General features: G+C 38.8%; 1 protein-coding gene across 1 annotated transcript in view; it reads right to left on the reverse strand.

Moving 5' to 3' along the window:
- Window positions 1-761: 761 nt before the first annotated feature.
- Window positions 762-20,049, reverse strand: part of PALMD (palmdelphin) — a 47,290-nt gene continuing 28,002 nt past the window's right edge. Inside the window, exons 4-9 of the mRNA XM_005520952.3 lie at window positions 14,770-14,900; window positions 9,470-9,584; window positions 8,548-8,581; window positions 8,341-8,451; window positions 6,544-7,641; window positions 762-2,388 (exon numbers count right to left, since the gene is read on the reverse strand). Coding sequence (XP_005521009.2) covers window positions 2,345-2,388; window positions 6,544-7,641; window positions 8,341-8,451; window positions 8,548-8,581; window positions 9,470-9,584; window positions 14,770-14,900 — 1,533 coding nt within the window. The 3' untranslated portion in view covers window positions 762-2,344. The remainder of the gene's footprint in view (window positions 2,389-6,543; window positions 7,642-8,340; window positions 8,452-8,547; window positions 8,582-9,469; window positions 9,585-14,769; window positions 14,901-20,049) is intronic.

Below are 20,049 nucleotides of genomic sequence, written 5' to 3' on the forward strand. Positions count from 1 at the left end.
AAGGGGTTTGTGTGAAGGAGGAAGTGGTTGTGTATACCTGAGGAAGTGGCACAGGACAAGTTCTTCAGAACAGGCTTGGAACCACCTGGTTTAGTTCATACCTGACCTAGTTCAACCACTGTTTAGCTTCTGTTGGTCTTCCTTCTACTGTGCAACAGTGATTTTACATAATGTAAACCACAAAACTGCATCACTGAACCAGCAATTTATCACAATCATCCCACACAAATGATGTGCACTTAAGAACTGCAGGTTCAGCTTTGCTTCTGAGAGACTTTCGTCTTGTGAGGTCTTAGAAATCACTTGGCTTTAATGATGAATTAGAGTTTTGCATGCCATCTCTACTGACATTTGAAAAGATGATTTACCACCTTTCTGTTCCTGTTGATACAGTATGCAGGAAAACTCTGGGGCTGTAGCACTCAGATGATGAACATTCCTACTTTCCAGAAGAACAAAACTTTTCCTTTAAACTACTTTGACTAATATTGTGATGGTAGTTGCTCCCTTTTTCCATATTATTTAAGTTTAATAGAACAGGTTGTTGGGGTAGCAGAGGATGAGTGTCCATAGTCATCTGCTGCTGTAGCGAAAACTGTTTGTGACTACTTCATATCATTCACCTACTTTTGTTTTTTGGTGTATCCTTAAGAGTTGAGGCTGAAGCCTTCTGCTCTCACAACCAGCAAATAACAGAAAGAAGCATAAGAAAAAAATCCACTATAAAACAACAACAACAAACAACAGGATAGACGTAGAGGAACTGTACTATAATAAAATTTATTTGTTCGTATTTATTATTCTACTCTCCAGGTAACCATTTCTGACAAGTGTTAAAATTTGAGAATATTACCCACATCAGAGTGGGAGCCACCAAATGTTTAGAGGCTACAAATCAGTCAATTACTACCATCGTGCCTCAGTATGAGGTAGTAACTTCGGTTTCCTGCTTTGGAAAAAATACCAGTGAAAAATTATAGTTTAGTGGGTTTTCTTTGGTGTTTTTGATTTTTTGTTTTTTTTTTTGCTGGTGCATAATTTGAGTCAGGTATACCAGAATGACACAAACTGAGCCTTATCTGTTTAGTGTTACAAACAAGGCTAAGACCTAGTGAATTAAAGCTGTTGTACTGATTTCAATATAATGGTGTAGTGTGCTATGAGGCACTTTTTCTCCCCAAGAACTATGCACTGGAAAATCTGACTAGGATGGGATTTTTGTAGGTGTGATTGAACCTGCTTTTAGGGCCCTTACCTCCTCTATCATGTGGAAAGAATTAACCTGTTTTTTGGTGGGAGCCTTGAAACTTGCTGGAGAACTGTGCCCAGCAGTGGCTGCACCTGTAACAGATTTTTGTTTTCAGCTGCAGGACAAGCCACTGGCGACTTGGTATTTTTGATGGGAGGCTTGCCTGATTTTAGCTCCCCAGCCAACTGAAACCTAAACAGTATAACAGTATGGTTGTTGGTGGTTTTTTGGTTTTTTTGTTTGGTTTTTTGTTTGGGTTTTTCTGATGGACAGGCACTGCCTGTTTGGCAACCAGTTTCTTGGAAAAGCAGGGCTTTCTCAGCAAGCTGGGAGGTGAAACTATGCTCAGGAGGTCAGGATGTTCTGTCCTTATGCACAGGATTGATCTGTGAGGTTGTGGGTGGGCAGCATGTTCGTGGGATGGTGAAGAGAGCAGGGTGTGAGGATGGCTACACTGTCATATGTAACATAGAAGGGTGAATGGACTGTGGAGCTCTAGAAGGTGGCTAAATATTTAAGTATGCTGGCTTAATTATTTTTGGTTTGTTCTGCTGTCATTTAAAAAGGAATGCTTTACATTTCATCCAAGGTAGTATAATAGGAAAGCACTTTTTATATTTACATTTCTTCCTGCTCCTCTCTCACATTTTGCTTTTTATTAACCAATGCTGTTACAAAAAGAATGCTGGAACAGCATTTTCAGTCAAAATCAGATAGATTGGCACACTTTAATGTGAAACAATGTCCCGTGAAGTTCCATGGAGATAGATGTTTATCTGCTCTGTGTATATAGCAACAGCATATTTCTGATTGTGAGAATAGGTATGCACATGTCTTTATACTTTTATATACACTGCATTTATGGCCTTAGGTAACTTCCCACTACTTTTAACAAAATCCAGGGTGTGATTTGTGTGTATGTGGCAGTTGGTCAAATCTGAAAGTCTGTTGAAGTCCATTGTATTTTGCAGAGGGCAAAATAGCCCATGAAACAGAGTAACAAAACAAGCATTATGATCCAGAAAAAGTATGTGGAAGAAGGTCTTCTTAGCTTTGCTTTGAGTGGTAAATTTTACTTCCGTGTCATTATAGCTGTTAAAGCACCTTTTTCCCCAGCTTTGCCATTCTCATCCTCAGAGCTGCAAAAATAAACAAACAAAGCCATTGCATTTTAAGTCTTTCTATTTCTGAAGCAAAATCTCCTTATTTAGAAAAATTAAGAATACACATACCTCCGGTGGTTAATCCAGCAGAATAAGCATTGTTTTATTGTTATAGAAAGAAATCAGTAGAAGGTGTTAGTTCTGGTAATTTTGCAATAAAGTGAACATGTTAAGAAATTACTCCATAACTGCTATTTAAAAATTAGCACAGCTATCTTCTGTTTTGTCTCTGTTCCCATCACTAACACATTAAATAGAGTTGGTTTTGCCCTTGACTGGATGCTGACAGATTAAAAGGATGCATGAATAATTAAACAAACTCTTTGTTTAAGGTAAACTCCTCAGTGGGAGCTGTAACTATTTGCAAACCTTTTCCTTTTCTGTGATGCTCAAAGAAAACTTTCCTCTCTTCCTGGTGGTGTGAGTCAGAGCAGGAGTTAGTCATGTTCCTGATTTCATCTGATGCAGTAACAGTACCTGTATAAACATTAGTATGGCTATTGTCTCTATCTGGATATAATGTGGGTAAGTTTGAAAGGGACAGAGCAAGGCCAATGATTCAATGTTAAGGTTATTTTTAGAACAGCAATATAATGCAGTTATTTGATATGTAAAAGCCTCCCCCCAGCACATTGTTGATCTGGGAATGTAATGGGAATAATCTTCATTACTCTGACCTGTTAGTTTGAAGAGTCACCAAAAATAGCATGTCTCATTCCTGCATATGTCTCTCTGCTGAGACAAGAGGGGTCAAAGCAGCTGTTTACTTGATTCACACATGTCAGCAAATGTCCAACTTAAGTTATGTTTTGAATGTTGAAGTTGATGCAAATCATAGAAGCATCTGAGTGTAACTTTATATCATGGAACCACTAATGTTAACCTTGGCTCTTACAAAGACACTGTGTACTTGTTACAGGCAGAGGAATTCTGAAGGATTCAAGCCCTGGACATGGTTTGAGAGCAGTTAATTTGTTGCCTCACTTATAGCTCATAGTCTGCTTTTGTCTTGCTCTATACATTACAGAAACAGATGGTGTGCATGAATTAAAAAGGATTTTTGTATTTTACTTTCTTCAGCACAAATGGAGCTGTCTCCATTTTGTCTTTTGAAGGTTGCAAAGCTTCCAGTGGGAGGAAAACAAAATAGCTCATCTAGACTAGCTAGCTGCCAAAAGCCTTGGACCTTTGTCCCATGAGAGCCTGTTCCCCACTGTCAGTAGGTTTTGCTGCTTATTCAGCTTTAGTTTTGCATTTCCTTATTCATTTCACTATGTCTAGTCTTTGTTCCCTCCCAAGGACTTTTCATTTCCCTAATGAGTATTGAATCTTCAAAACATTTGCACTTGAATTAATTTGCCTGAAATTTAAAGAAGAAAATAAGCTGTAATAATGCAAATATGGGTGTACCAAGTACACTGCTGTCATCCTTTTCTCTGTATGTTTTTTCTGAGGGCACATACTTTGGGATATTTATGGGGAAAGGAGCTTGTGGGGGAAGGGTAATTGCTGCTATATGGAAAGAGGTATGTCCTAAATCTTTGTAAGATTGTGGGTATGTAAACCTTCTAATTTAATCTGATATGTCTCTATATAGATTGGCACATTGAACAATGCCTCTGCTTCCTTGTCCTTGGCCATTGCTAACTCATTCAGTGACTTGTTCTGCAGGTTCATTTCTTTCCAAAAGAAAGATTGTTACATAAGGGGCCATCATGCTGGTCTGTCCTGTGCTTCTTTGCTTTCCATTGTCTTTCAGAGTCCTCAGTGCTTGTTTAATTTTTAAATGCTGCAAGTGCTTCCCAAAGCTTTAGTTTCCAAGAGGATTAGTTTTTCTGTTTTACTGTTTGTTGTTTTAGTAAAGAATGATGAGCTACCAAAAGTGATTGACCTCACTCTTTTCTCTGGTGGCATTTATGGTGAACCGGCTAGGTAGGGATAAATGACTGCTTTGAAAACAATATATTTCTTTAAGAAACAGCTCTGTATAATACATTGTTCTAGATTGAGAGGCTTTCCTGGTTTTGTTTCCCTTTTAGGAGTCTCAGTAGGATTATAGGGCTGCTTGGGAAAGATTGAGTCACTTCCTGGTTTTTTCCACTGATCAAAAATGTCCCAGGGAGTGGCAATAAATAAGTGGGGGGCTAAAGAAGAAGATAGCTTAGTTCCAAATTCTACTAGGCATGGAAATACTCACTTGGAGGCAGTGCTGACTGGGGGAATTCTTGAAGCAATTGCTGAACTCCATGTAATTTAGCTGGGATCCATTTTTCCCAATTGGCCTTTTTCTTATCAATGGAATAGTTGTAAGTAAATGGTTGAGACCAAATACAGATTTACAGGACAGGTTCTCAAATATCTTTGCTATATTTGCGCTTCGTCCCCTTTCCTGAAAGTCAGCATTTGTTTTCCGCTGACCTCAAATGGGAGAGAACCCAGATTGTTTGGGAAGTGTCTAAATGGAAAGGGAAAAATATAGACATTTCACATGGTTCTCCTGGGAGACAAAAATAAGCGGGGCTTGGTACGGATAGAGGTGCTCAGCTAACATCCCATGGCCTGTATATGGCCCACCTGAATGGTACTGCCAGCTTGTAGTTACTACTTGGAAAACCCTTTCCCAGCGTATGTCCAGGAGCACCCATTCAGCAGGCTGTGGGATGAGTGACCTGTTTCAGTAGAAACCTGCTGGTGGGTGGGTGAGTGTCACTTCTCCATTATCCTATACTTCTGTGATGAGGGAATGAAGGGACCATCCCCAAAATATAATGGACTGGAGCAGCTTCTGGAGTGATTTATCCTGCCTGTAGTAGCTACTTTGCTTCCAGTTGCTGGCATAAGACCTGCTGGCAGGAGCCTTTGGTGCTGGAGGACACAGGGAAGTATACAGATGGCAGGATGGTGCTTGAGGAAAGCAAAGGTCCTCTAGAAATGGAAAAGTGTAGTGGCCTTATTGATGAGAGAGGCCAGGAAGCACTGCTGGAATATTTCTGATGGTTGTGTGCATGACTCCATGATGTTGATACTCCTAAAAGCCAGAGCCTTGCTTGCTGAGCAGCTTTTCCCAATCAGCCTCTACTGAAGCAAAAATACTTGAAAGTTGTTATATTATCCAAATATCATCCCCTCTCCTGGCTTTACATGTAGTGTAAAGAATACCTGGGTTGTCAATACAGTTTTAGGCAGGGCCCAAACTTACATTTATGCTGCAAATTGTCCAGAGGAGAGAATGTGGGATCAGGACCCCTGATATCCCTGTAATTCAACCAGAGTATTCTTTCCTTCAAGTGGAATATGATTACTGTCTGAAATCTGCTACTCTATGAGTATACTTAAATGGAGTTTAATTGTATGCATCAAAGTGCAACATAATCATAAAGAAGAGTTTTCTCTGTTTCTGGAATATTTTGCTACTGCTTTCAAACTTTTATTATAAAACTTAATTGTAAGAAATAGATACTGTATGTATTAATAGAATTTAAAAGTATTCAGAAATAACTGTGGACTGCTGGACTAACAGTGTGTAGTGATGAAAACTCATTATCTTTCAGAAGCTATAAAAATGTCTGACTTGAGTTAATGAAAAAAATGTTAAAAATGTGCATGAACACTATCAAGACAGTGTTGGAAATGTTGATTCCTCAAAAATACAAAGTAAAGCTGGTTATTAAACAGTCTTTCTTATTTAAGGAGTAACTTGAATAATCTAGGAAGTAGCTGGAATGCAGACAGGCAGAAAAACATGCCAGTGAGGGAGGAGGAATTGTTAAGTAGCAATGCTGTTAGTTACCTGCAAGAAATGAAAACCAATTCTAATTTTGGTAGCATTAATGGAACTTGAAAGAGAACCACTTTTAATTTTTGAAGGTTACAGGAATGACATTTCTGCGATAGTTTAGTTTATTTTCCAAATTTTGAAATGGTAACTAGTGCATTGCTAAAGACAAAATAATTCAACAGATCCAAAATGTAGATTGGTATTTGTTAACAAATAAGCAAAAAAATTGTTATTAATAGCATATTAGTCTGAAACGATCCAAACAATATAAGTAACACAGTTGCTAGCAGATAAGAGCACTATTAATTACTACATGAGCAAACAGCAGTGACATGATTTTCCTTTTCTGTTACCTGTTAGCGAGGGGTCTTCTGTACCATCTCCAGACATCTGGCTGTGAAGATGAGCATGGTGTGTTGGTGAGCTTAAGCGTTCCTCTTGTTCTTGCAGGGAGATGGAATTTTTGTGAGGTACCTTGTTTAGCCTTGCACCTGGACTGCTCACAGGGTTTGTCTGTTGGGCTTCTGTGGTTTTCCTGTTTGGTGGCTGATAAACTTGACTATAATGGCCTATGGGATGATATGCTGGTTTCTCAGATTTGCTGTCATCTTCATCATCATCATCGATGATAACTAGCTCTGCACGGATAACCCCATCATATCGGGACAGCTTCTGGTTTGCTTCTGCATCGTCATCATCAATGCGCTGATAACCCATGAAAACCATTGTTACAGGTTCAGATTCATCCACGTAGCAAGGTACAGCCTGGACAATGTTGTACCTAACATCTTCCTCATCTTGAGGTGCAGGGGGTGCTTCATTAGGATGACAGGGATTTAAAAACCTTGTTTCGCTATGTCTTTCCCTTGTATTCTGGTAAGGTTTTAATTCCTCATGTGGAGCATTTCTTTCTTCATTATGGATTATCCTTTTCTCAGGATTAATGTGCACTTTCTTCTCTGTATTGGAAGTTACTGAAGAGGGAGACTTTTGTTGTATTACCTTTGGAAGATCGAGGCCATTCTCTTTGTTTTGCTGCTTAAAGGGCTCTGTTTTGGAGGAGAACTCTGTCTGATGATTGCTAAACCCATTCACCTCTTTTTTGTCAGTGCCTTCTGGTTTTGGTCCAGGGACTAATTTGTCTTTCTGAGGAGTTACTGGCCTGCAGAATTTGTTTGCAAACACAGGTTCATGGTACTCTGTGGGAGACTGAGAATTTTTTTCAGTTGCCTGCCGTAGCAGATCTTCCACTTCAACAGGAGCAAGTTCATCCATCCCATTTTGTGTTGTGCTCCCATTGGAGGACACTGCATAGACTGACTTCCTGCCATCATCATAGACTTTAATTCCTGTCTCTTTAAACTCCTTTGAGGGAAGGGGTATTGTTGATAACACTGTGTTTTCACCTGTCTTCATGTCTTTTTCAACCTTAATTTCCATGGCAAACAATGCTGTTGAAAGAAACAAGTGCTTAAACTGGTCATGCAGTAGCTGCAAGAAATATAGGAGTTCTGACAGTGATAGAGAACAGCTGTCAGAATGAATTATTAAATATGTGAAATTATCACATACACAACCAATATATTAGATTCCCATTTTGAATGTCCCCTTTAATCCTTGTGGAAAAAAAAATCCTTCTGTGAGGAAAAGTCAGCTGTTGAGGAGACAGTTTTCATTATAGGATAGACTGAGAAATCCAGATTTAACCTTGGCCCCCGGCATTATGCTGGGCAATAGCAGCAGAAGAGCTCCATATGCTGTGATGCCAGAGAGTCTTGGGTGCTTTGAAGGGTTAGGAGGCTTTGTAGTAGTTGGGAAATAACCAGAATACTGCTGGCTACCCAGCAGCTGTAAGTGCAGATAGAAAACGCAAAATGAATGATATAAAGGGAGTCTCTACTTAGTTATGACAGGCAGAGGAATGAAGTGCTGGAAAGAAGTGTCAGTGGTGAAAAGAGTTATCCTCAGTGACACATACCTTACACCGCTGTCTCACCTCTTAGTTTTGATGCGCTAACTGTAACACTGCTTAAATAAGAACAAATGTTTCATATCTCTAATGTCTATTCTTTGCTTAATCTGTATTAGATTCAATAAATAGGGAGATTTTGTACATACTGACATCTTCTGGAGTTGCTAATAAGCAGTACCTTTTCTCTTTTCTTCGTCATCCATGTCAGCATGTGCTGTACTTCTCAGTGTAGAAGGTCTGAAATATTTGGGAAGGTCAGGGATGCTGGCATATATGTAGTCTGCTGCCTCTGAGTAAAGAAGATCCATAGATCCACAAAGCATTAGTATGTTTTAACTTACTTCTACAGGAACCTTTTAAAAAATATTCTTTTCACTAAACGTACCTTTTTCAAATCCAGCTTTTTCAGTCTTCACAGACTAGGCGGGAAAGAGAGCCGTTAACAATAAATGTGATAGTTACTTTTAAGGTGTTAACTAGACAGTGCTTTGGTTTCCCTGATAGTTTTAACCTTTTGTGTGCACAGCTTCGTACAGAGAAGGGGCTAAAAGTGAAATGTGCTCAGTTGGAGCATGATGAGTGAGAAAGGGAAATTTCTGTGGTCTTTTGCCGATATGATTCCAAGTCACACAGGGAAGGACAAAAATATTATGAAGTGTCAAACAGTGACCTAGCTTCCCACCGTGGCCCAACCTGGTTGGCGTCAAAGATTTTTTTTAAAGGTCCTACTTTGGCTTTCCAGTTTTATGTATCTCCCTGTGTATCTTCAGAGAATGTGTGTGTATGTCAGAACAGCTGGAGAACTGAAGTTTAGTTTTATCACTGTAATTTTTGAAATGGTTTAAGACAATTTAAAAATATGAAAATTGCCTTTTGACAAAGACTAATGGCTGAAAACATTAAAATACATCATAATCTCTATCATGGACTTGGTGGAAAACATGATGCAGTTTAGCTGGGCACAGCACCTGAAGGAGCAAGAATGGACCAGCCTCTGTACCTGGTCTGTACCAGGTGTGTCTGTCTCTGGCTGAGATGTAAAGGTGCTGGGTGTCAGTGGCAGTGCTGTTTTTAGAGATGTGCTGTGCTTGAGTGAAGATAGGAATTGCTCCCCCACCCCCCAAAAAAAGCAAATGTAGGCATACGGGCACTTAAACAATGTAACATCTTGATCCCTCTGGTGTTTGAGCTGCTGTTACTTCAGATAAAAGCTCATGACCACTCATGGGATCCAGCTAGTTCCTCTTTCCCTGGATATGATGATGATTGAGTAATAAGTTCTATTTCTGGAATAATATAGCACTAACCTTTATTATGTCTTCTGTTGTTTTTTCAACAGACTTCAGTTTCTTCAAAATTGCTTCTTCCTTAGCTGAGACTTCCAATTCCTGTCTTTCCAGAGCCTCAATTTCCTTCTCCAGTCTGCAATCACAGTTACAAAGAACAACATTGTAGAGTTGATACACTGGGAATATGGACATTAGTAGGGATGGTTCTACTTACCTTGACAAACTTTGATCTTATGAGATCAACTTGAAATTTCACACACACTGGGAAATAAGTATTTTCATTTAAAATGAAAAAACCCCAAACCCAACAACAAACAATGCCTTCCACATGTAAATGTGAACTATTTTGCCATTTAGGACTTGTCTGATGAGTTAACTCTTTTCTTTTAAAAATCTTTATTGTTATGTGAAAGGAATATTGCGGCTCAGGAGTCAAAATTTCTTTTGGGCAACTGACAGTTACTGTAGGTTTGTGTGTTACAGCCCCCTTCCCTGCCCTTCTTGTGTTTGAAGTCTATGTTGTATGGTTTCTTGCATGTTAAAGCTGAGTACAATGATTAAGGTATCTTTTTTCCTGATCAGAGTTTTTATTTTCTTAGTGCATGATAAAAACTTCTAGACAGAAAGGCCCAAGATATAAAAATTGACTCTCAATGTCAGAGAGGAAGAAAGCTATTCCTGGTTGTCTGAGTATAAAGCACACTTCTAATTAAAGTATCTTGATCAAATTTTTCTCCATTGAGTAACGCAGTGTGACTTAAGCAGGTGTACTTTTTCCTATTTTTTATTCTTTCTACTCAGGACTACTCTTTTCTACATAAGTGCATATTTGTTGAGCTTTAGATGGATGTTTAGATGTTGATGCCTTATTAGCTGAGTAGCTGGGAAGTCAATTTTCCATGAAGATCTAGAATCCAACTCCAGAATTAACTGAGAATTAACTCAGAATTAACTGAGGTGGGACTTAAACTGAATGTCTTATGCTGTAGGTTAATGCTGTATAACTTTACTGGTACTTTTTAAAAGAATTTCTTTTAATTTTAAGACAAAAAAGAAATTACAAAAACTTCCATATTTGAATGCAATATGCCTTCTATTTTGTTTTGTTTTAATCTATGCTGGAAATCAGTAACTGTAGGTCTAAGGCAAGGGCAACTTATGTTACCTTTTCTGGGAACAGTCATAAGAGTTACAATAAATGATGTGAGACAAAGTTACAGACAGGGTTATAGAAGTGTTGGCCTATAACCCCGAGGGAAAGAAGTGTTGTATTTTCGTAATTTGACTTCCTTACTGTGTGCTAGGACTCACAATATTACACAAAGTCATGAATGATTAAAGTCTGCCATCCTTTTGAAGTAACCAGACTAGAAAAGCAGAATGCAGGTCCACAGATAAGCATTACTGATCTTCTTCTGTGTGGCTGAGGAATCTGAATTACCATTATGGCTCTTGCCCTATTTAAACTCAGATATGTACAGTTACACTAACAGTGTGCTACGTGGACTTCTACCCGTTGGTGACAACATCCTGTTTCTTGATATACAAAAGTATCACAGACCTCAGAACAGATATGTGGAAAAAAAACCCTTCAGGACAAAAGCAAAAGCTAAAATATATATTTTAAAGCTGCTCACAGTTTTGTCCTGAGCTCTGCAAGATGGCCTTAGATCAAAAACCTTGATCAAAGGTACTAATTACAGTGCTAAAATGTAAACGTTTTTACCGAGGGGATAAATATTTTTGGACAGCTATTAAAAAAAAAAACTAATGACCATGTGTTGTTATTTTTGCACTTCCTATGAAATGGTCTTTGTTTAATATATTGAGATGTTTTATTTTTATATGAGACTTGATCACAATATCATATTTTGAAAATCATTAAAAACTCACAGAAACAAAGAGCTGGAAAATCACTAACTTGCACTGTGGATTTATTTCAGTCTTGGCTGTAAACACTCCTAGACACACAGGTGTAAGAAGAGGAGGAAAAATCTTGGAGATAGTTGAAAAAAGGGAGGTGGGAAAAAAACCAAAACCCCAAATAAATCAAAGATTACGAACAACATGTATTTGCCTGGATGATCAAGAGACAAATTACAGTTTATATGTGCTCTTACCCCCATACCAACACCCACTTTATGTGGTAATTAAGAGACCTGATTCAGTGGGTTTAGAGAGAAATTCTCATACTCATGTAATGGGAATTGCATCTAGACTCTAAGCATCTCTTTTGCATTTATACTTGCAAAAACAGATTTTATGTTTCCATTTCAGAGTATGTTGTGAGTGTGCACACTGGAAATTGCGGAAAGAAAACTTCTAGGAGATGCAATTTGTATAGTTCAAAGAAATTGAAGCCCTTATACCATCATGCAGTTGAAAAGTTAGGCCAGGATCTTTGCAGTGTGTTTAAATATTTAGAAACTTCTAAATAAATGACATTTTTATGAAGTTATATCACAGTTTGTCTTGAAAGGATCTAGTAACTATTCTAGCAATTATATGAAACTACCTGTTGTAGGGCACTGCATTTTTTTGGCAAGAAATGGAAGCATGACACAGCTACTGTATTAAATCAATCCTTTGAATATTCATCCTCTTTTTAAGTGGCACTGATTATTTGAGAGGGGAAAATAAGTAGTATGGAGGTGTGGATGAAAGAAGAAACCTTAGAAGTCAAGAAACTAAATGAAAAGTTCCTCTGCCAAGGTAGCAGCTGAATTAAGGAAATCTATGGAGATTGCCTGGATGCTGCTGGCCACCAGCTGATCTGCTGGAGTTGGCATCACTGCCACACCAGAAAAAAAAGAAAAAAGACTCCAGAATGAAAGGCAGATAGGATCTTCCTATCCTATCTTCCTACCAACCTGAAGAATTCCAGACTGAGGGGAAAAGGCAGTTTAGCAAGTCCTCACATGTTTTGAGATGAGTCAAATGCTTTAGCAGCTCTTAGCAGAGCCTGAGTCTGCTTTCATGCATCACATCACAAGCAATTGAATAGACCTTAGTTGTTTTGCATTTTTAAATGTGTTGTTTAGCAACTAACTCCATCAAGAATGAGTGTTATTAGTTGAAGATTAAGTAAGAAAACAGGACTCCTAATTCTTCATTTAACTTGTCCCCCGACCCAAGGATGTGCTCACTTGGTTCCCTGAAGCTTCTAACATGTAAAGAGGGTAAATAGGACAGGTAGTGTAAATGCAATATTTTGTCTGTAACCAAAACATTCAGCCATTTGTCTCCAAGGTGGCTCAGATTGTTTGCTATTCACTGTTTTGTCATTGATACAAAGAATGGAACTTCTCCCTTCTTTAAAAAATGCTCAAATCTGAACTGATTGGCAGATCTACACCAGCTCAATTTGACACTCAAGCAAAGAATGTTTCAAAACAGAGGTCCCATTTAGGAATGTGATGGCAAGGCCCATGCCACTACTGTAAATAATCTGGCAACAATTGCAATTGTCCTCTCAGCAGAAAGAAAAAAAGACTTTTCTAAGGGTAATCAAAAAGTCTTTAAAGCGATTCATAACTTTCTAAACTGAAGATAAAACACATGCAGAATAATCTACAGTGTGAACTGAGTATCTCTTTTATAGTCAGATGCTTAGAAGAAAGAATTCTACAGAGTCTCTCATGTTATTTCTACTGTATGATGTGTCTGCATGCTCAGTTTAACACTGTTTGATTTCCAAGGCAGGTCAGAGGTCAGACAGGCTGCTAGCTTTGGTGATATCTATGGCATAGCAAAAACACTGTGCAAGAACTGTATGATGCATATTTTATATTTATTGGTGGACTTTATTCCTAGGTTTCTGTTTCACTCCTGGCTGGTTTGAAACTAGCCTGGGTATGTATAAACAATGTAATGCTACTTGGAAGGCAATGTGGATATTTTTCTAGATGCCCTTGCTAAACAGCTAAACAGAGTGGTAGGAAATTTAATTTATATCAAAAGACATGTGAATAAGCCTGCCTAAATTCTTAGCTCAGGCTCGGGTCACGGTCAACAGGACTTTGAATCTAATCTTTCCATTTGCTACTTAGAGAAGGGCTGAACTTCCAGTGGGCTTGCTCAGCACCATTTCCCTGTTCCTCCCTAGCCTGTTCTAGCCATAAATACTGTTCTTTTCTGGTGCTCACATGGTTGTATGGACCCCTTTTGCATGCCTTCAAAATGACAGTCTCCTGGGATGTTTTCAGGGCATGCTGCCTACTTCCTACCACTGCAACAATGGCGTGTAAAAAGATGTTCTGTAGAGAAAAGTGTTTTTGAGCAAGCAGTCAGCATAATTATAGGACAAACTAGCACTAGGCTGCTACCTGTCAGCCAAGAGAATTATTATCTGTGTCAGAGATGGAGTAAGGAGGGAAGAGGATGGGAGATCACCAGAGAACGTTATCTTGGTGACAGCTTTGCCAAAAGAATGTGTAGGAGACAGTGGAAGAGAAGTAGAGAGGAAAATGCTATTGAATTGAAGTAGAGGAAGAAGCCTTGAAAAAGGTTGATAAAATTTTCCAGAAACTAAAGGAACAGGACCATTTTACCTTTTCTGTGGGTGCTAAGAGGTAGTACTAGTCAGTATGCCTGGATCCAGGGCAGGAGCTGACCGTGTACACAGCTCTGTGGTATTTGAGAAGGGCCAACTGGAGCTAATAAGCACCTGGAACCATGTGCATGGTAAATAAGAGTCTTTCATGAGACTGTCTCTGCAGTTAAATGGTAGTCCTGTGTGATAGGGAAGCACTAGGTGTTGAGATTTGTAGAAACATCTCTAATGAAAGGTGAAAAAGACCTTTGCTATAGCAGGTTTCTGGGACTAAATTGGGTACAAAACACAAAGAAAACTGCAGATAAGTGTTACTGATGGGGCTAGGGAGCCTGTACTATTCTGAAGTGCTGCTATAATGAAAGTCAGGTATTAAAGGCTGTGCCAGGACCTAGTGAAACTGAAGGACTTTCAAAATTTATTGTTAGTTTGAAGTTCTGATTCAACAATTGCTGTCTTAGAGCCCCTTATGTTGTGGCTTATATCTACCGAAGACAGCATGGAAAGGATATCTGGAATTAGAGAAACAAATACTGTGCAATATAGTTACTGTGCAATATAGTTACTGTGCAGTTTGTTGCAATTTACGGTATGGAAAATTGCATTCTGTATTCTCTAATTCTGACTGAATAGAAAACATGACAAAAATTGCTTTACTCTGCATGTTTTTAGCACTTGTTGACATTTTCATCTTCTACAAAATGAGGTAGGACTTTTAATATGGGACCATTTTAACCCAGACACAAGGACAGGGGTACTTCCCTACCTGAAAATGTCTTGTTCCAGCTCATGAGTCCGTTGTTGGTCCTCCTGATTCTGCTTTTGCATTTCTTCTTCTTCTTTTGGAGTCATAGAATTAAACCCATCCAAGAGCCATTTTTCTCTCATGGCCTTTTTCTGACGGGGGAAAATAGACAAGTAAGAGAATGCTAAAAGTTAGGGTGTTTAACCATTTGCTGTATTTGTCTTGATGCCACAGATGTGAGCCACAGCATTGTGATATATCCAGCATAAGGCAACGTGACTGCAGTGAGTGCCACTGGAAGAGAAATACTAAACAGCTTTTTGAGATTGACTGAAAGTAAAATCTTTAGGAACAATGTCCCATTTTATTAGTTCATCCAACAAAAATGTAGAGTATGTCAGCTGTTGTCCATAGCAGATTAATACTGGTAAGTGGATCCAGTGCTGTGTGTGTCTTCAATAAAGCAAACCAGTTGTACAACCATACATGTGACAGACTCATGCGAAAGGTTCCAGTCAGAAGCACAACAGAAGCCGCCTAATTTCTGGGATCTGGCATTGCATAGCTTCTAGAAGGAGGTATAAAAGATGAGAAGTTTCTGTAAATAAGATTGTATAAGAGTGAGAGATCTCTAGCGAGTTAGCAATGGAGTGCTACCCCTGGAACTTCAAAGGATCTTGTGTACTTACGTTAGTGAACTCGCATTTCGGCTGGTGAAGATGTGTGGGGTAAGAGGGGCAGTGGAAAGGTGGAGCGTGGGCAGCTGGTGCCTGGTTAGTGGTTCAGCAGACCTGCTGTGTATTTAGAGCTGCTGTTGCAGGGGAAATCCAGAATTCAGGTATTTAGATCCTGACCTGGTTAGTGCCTGTGGAGTTCTTTCTGTGCAGTGGTGGCTTACAAATGGGAGTATTGCATGTGTACAGGCAAGTGTGTCTCTCAGCTGTGTTTTCAAATTCTGAAAAACATGGTTGTATGCACTGACTGCTTCCTACAGCTGCTTTACACTGGGAAAGGTGGTACTTGAAAGTCATCAGAGCTCTCAAAAATATCCCTGGTATAAAAAAAATATTCTTGGAGATAGGTTCATATTTGTAGACTAAAACTTGTAAACCATGCCAACTTTCTTACACTCTTTTTTGCTCCTTTCAGTCTAACTCAGGGGTATAAATGCAGTTGCTGCCTTGGGGAAGGACTTGGGACTCTTTAGAAATACTCTTTCAACAGGCAAAAAAGGAACACACATATAAAGTCTTAACCAAGAATGTCCCAGTTCCAATTTAGATTCCTTGAACTAATTTCCATATTAAGTTTTTGGATTTTTCCCTCCTATACAATTTTGTTAATTGCAGGATGTGGATGCAGATTACATTGAATTTTGACTACTGCTTCTAGAGGCAGTGTGCCCAGCACTGGTGAGAATGCTGCATTAACCTCAGTGCTGCTTGCAGGGGCTGTTGGAATCCCTGCCTGCATCCTGTGTTGAGTCACTTAAACTGTTGCTTCCTACACTTTTCTATTTATTGTGTACTTTCCATGAGGTTATTACTGAGGCCCAACTGGCAGAGGAATATATATGTAGCACCTTACTGCAGTTAAAAGCAATTTTCCACTTGACATACAATGTCATAGAAAGTGTGTCTAAAACAGGCATGCTGAGAAGTTTGTGCACTCCATGGTGCTTTTAATTTTATTTACTTGTGGGATGTAAGAGCAATGTTTACAGTTGCCTTAGCCTGCAGGACAATATTCTGTCTCTCTCAACACTGGATCCTAGGAAATCTTGGTAAACACAGGTTGCTCAAAACCGATGTCCTGAGCCTTGACTCTGTCTGTAGAATCGGCAGCACTTTGTGGTAGTTGTGTTTTAGGCTCTAATGAAATAAATGCAGATTTTATATAGTATATTTTTATGTGATCTGGTTGATGCAGGTAGTCTGATGTTGGCACAACTCTTATTGACCACAAAATACTGTGTTCTCTAGCTGGAGGGCACATAGTTATTAATTCCCTTTCTGTCAAACTCTTTAGATTTTAATGATAAGTAGGGTTTCTAGAAAAGGCATGTTTTCATCTTGGCTGGAACAATGTTTGTCTAGTGCTTATGTCTCCAGAAATACTTTTATAATTCTTTGTAAGATTTGGAGTGAGACTGGCACTCTAGACCTCAGAAATTGATACCATCTATTGAAATCAACAAAAGCTTCTGTATGTATAGGGTAGGGCCCAAGAAAACAAACTCCCTAAATACAAGCATAACACAATAGTGTTATTTTTCCATGTTTCTAGAGCAGTTTGCTGCTGCTCCCAACTAAATGCCATGTAAACTTTTTCATTTAATTGGCCGTTTTTGAAAGAAAGACACATTGTGTAGTTTGGAAACACCCTCTGAATAAAAGACGCCTTCAGGTCTGTTCCATCCAGGCATTGACACAAGCCAGCGCTGCTGGAGCAGTGCAGGAGCAGCTGCTTTGGGCCGGACAGGATTTTTCCTGCTGTCTAACATTTCCTTCCATGACAAAGTGTCTCTAGCTCTGAGCCAGGTTGTGCTTGTGCTATAACACTGACGTGAAAGCACCTTTGTTTTGCATTAGGCTCTGTGTGTGAAGGGAAAGGGAGACTTGTACACTGTGATGTGATAAAACCCTGAGAAGGGCCAGAGTGCTGGGAAGTAATCACTTTGTTTTGTGGTTCATGGTCACATCAAAAGTGCTATGACAATATCCTGCAGATTCTCTGAATAATTTACAGTGTGTACTCCATGACCATCTTTAGCAAGGCTGGACTTGCACTGAAAGATTCATCCTTCACTGGGAAGCAAAGGTGTTTTGATTTTATGGATCTTGCTTTCCCAGGGATATGGCAGTTTGCCTTACCGTTTTGGAGACGACATAAATATTTTTCACGTTTTTTAACAAAAAAATTGTGGTTCAACAATGTTAACTACTGGAAAGAAGAGGTGTGTGACAAGCACCTGCAAGGTAGTAGTAATGGAGTTCAGGCATGTCAGAAGCCTGAAAATTAATAAGCTAAACTGTAAAAGCTCTTAGAAAGTGCATGCACATCAGTGCTGACAGCACTTTTCAAACAATTCTGTCTTGTCCTTTCCCTTGTTGTTTCTGTGAGAAGGATTCCAGGTAGAAGGAAGGATTAGATTTGGTGCATCTAGAAATACTGGATAAAAAATTCCCCTGTACCCACACTAGCAGCCCCAATACCCCTTGCAGTTCTGTGAAGCCCTGTCCACACAGGTGCATTTGCTTTCATATCCTCTGCTTCATCTGAGAGAAGTGCACATGTAGAGAATAAATGTTCCTTCTACCAGTTAACCAAAATCTGTCATGATACCTCATCTGTGTCTTTCTAGTAAGAAGTTTGCTTGGGGACGACAAAGAAAGTCATTGGGAAGCCAGAGGAGGGATTCCTATTTGCAAAAAGGAAGTTAAAACTTCCTTTTTTATGCAACAAACAAAAAACATACCAAAGAAAAACTCCAGTCAAAAAAACCCCACAAACCAAACCAACAGCCTTCTAATAAACCTGTTGCTAAGGGTTATAAATAGGAAGGAAGAGGATAGTGACATCCAGCTAATACGAACATCTCTATGACAGTGAGATTTACTAACCTGCAATAGTATCCTAGGGGACAGGTGTGAGTTATGTTAATAGATCATAGAGCTCTGGATTTCACCATGCACAAAGCTGGTAAGTGTATAAATGAGTGGAATCAGCCTGAATTGCTAGGGAAATGACCCCTCAATAAAATTTACTGCAGTGTTTAAATATTTTAGAAGTCTAAATCTGTTTTAAAGCAATTTATGTACTGGATCCTTTTGTTTGACTATGTTGAAATACCTGAATTTGTCTGAAGCAAGAATGTTCAATAAGGGACAAAGCTTCTGGGGCATAAAGCAAAAGATGTTCATGTACTAATGTGTTTGATATTAGGTGCCTGTCTTATTCCTAAGCTGGAAAAAGTAGTGTACATTTTGTGTGCTCCAAATAACTAATGATTTATATGCATTTATACAGCATACGTGTGTATGTAAGTATGTATTTAAATGTATGCTTGATTCTTCTTTTCCAGGTGAATAATTTCCTCAACAGATCCTTGCTTTGCCTTGTATATGCAATAGGACTGATTTAATTTAAAAGCTTTTCTGTGTGATATCTGTAAGATTTCTCATGCAACAGGCAGAGAAATCACATCCTCTGTTCTTTTCCAATGTAAAACCATTTCAGTAGTATTTCAGTAGTATTCAAGGAGTGTTTTAGCCTGTCTGAAACCTCTATAAAATTTCTTCAGAATAAGTGCAATGTTGGTTTGTGTTTTCTTAACTTGTTAAACTCCACTGAACCTATTAATTTTACCTATGAATAGATACTAAGTCTGTAAGGAAACTGCCCTAGGGCTCTGCACACAGAGCACACAGCATTTAAGCACACAGCAGTAGTGAGGATTAGCTGCTTGTCTACAACAGATCAGTTTATCCCTCTATAAAGAAGGCCAAAAGAGTTTTCTGGATTTATAGACATGGAAAGTTGAAATATAACTTGCAGTACTCAATGTAGCCATGTACCATGATGGAGGAGTCACATGTTTGCTACTCAAAGTTTACAGGACTTGGAAAAGATATTCCCCTCCCTTTTAGACAAGATGTTACACAAATGGTCAAGCCTGTCCTTGTAGTAACCTTCCAATAAAACTTGGGAATGGATGTCTGTTGGCTTGCCTGGCCCAGTGAACTAGTTTATCATGGCTTTTCATTTTCTTGGCTTGACACAAAAGAAAAGGGTGGATGAAACCCAGGATCTAGTATCTGTTTTGAAGAGGAGTCTACTTTAAATATGCTTCTCTCACATTTGCTGGAGGAAATGCATAATGCTCCTGGTGTTAGATTCAATATATCTTTCTTGAGACACTTTACCTGCTCACATAATGAAAAGAGTATGTAAAAGACCAAGTCTTGCATATTTCTAGAAGCATAGATTTTTGTCTCATCTCCCTAAATGACATGTACTGCCAAACTGCTATAAATATTTTAAGAATAGTTGTGTTGAGTAGAAATCACTGCAATTTCAGTTCTCTGCAGAGATGGATCTTTAGGTTTCTTATACCTTTCGACTTTGTAATCCTGAGTTTACTAGGCCATACTTGAGAAAAATATTTGTAACATTTTTACTTTTTTGTTGTTGTTGAATATACAAAGGAACAGCATTATTTTACTAAAGAATAATTAAACAAGCTGACAGAAGCCTACAGCCAAATAGGCTGGGGTTTTTTTTCTAGGAAAAAACTCAGAT

This window comes from Pseudopodoces humilis, chromosome 10 (assembly GCF_049639895.1).
Source record: "Pseudopodoces humilis isolate 2021_Gansu_Grassland_sample_001 chromosome 10, ASM4963989v1, whole genome shotgun sequence".
Lineage (NCBI taxonomy): Eukaryota > Metazoa > Chordata > Aves > Passeriformes > Paridae > Pseudopodoces > Pseudopodoces humilis.